The 528-nt window shown below is 48.1% G+C and overlaps 1 protein-coding gene across 1 annotated transcript in view; it reads left to right on the top strand.

Moving 5' to 3' along the window:
• The window catches only part of LOC119589337, a gene marked incomplete in the record, with an annotated part of 19,170 nt that overhangs the window by 5,060 nt on the left and 13,582 nt on the right, over window positions 1-528 (top strand). Inside the window, 1 exon segment of the mRNA XM_037937957.1 lies at window positions 188-303. Within this exon segment, the coding sequence (XP_037793885.1) occupies window positions 188-303 (116 nt within the window).

Below are 528 nucleotides of genomic sequence, written 5' to 3'. Positions count from 1 at the left end.
TTGCACATATAGATGTATGGAAGTATCAATATAAAGGTGAAGAAAATCCATTCAGCAATTACTCTTTTCTCAGCATCACCCCCTCTTTGCACTGCCTCGCCCCCCCCCCCTCACTTACCCCTCGTTCCCACATTCCTCAATACTTCCGTCCGTCACTCATGCCCCCCCTCCCCCCTTCCGCCCGCAGACGAAGTGCGGTACAGAGGTCAGCTCAAGGTCACGGCCGGAGACACGTGGATCCCCGACCTGGCGCGGTCCGCGTCGCCCGCCTTCAGAGCCAAGGCGCTGAAGTACGAGAAGATGGTAAGGATCTTGCTTGGCATTGGGCGCTTCGGATGGGCAATTAGCTGTGATAATTGGCTAATTATTAGATTGGATACCTTTAGTTCATTCGCTAAAATGAAGGGAATGGAAGTAAGATGTAGTTATTTTTGATGGAATGTTGGTTAAAGTTGTTTTAGGTTATTGTTTGGTATCTTTGTAAGTAGGAAGACAAACATGTTAAAAGAAACACGCAGACACACGTAA

This window comes from Penaeus monodon, chromosome 25, assembly GCF_015228065.2.
Source record: "Penaeus monodon isolate SGIC_2016 chromosome 25, NSTDA_Pmon_1, whole genome shotgun sequence".
NCBI lineage: Eukaryota > Metazoa > Arthropoda > Malacostraca > Decapoda > Penaeidae > Penaeus > Penaeus monodon.
This window is presented reverse-complemented; position numbering and strand designations above follow the sequence as displayed.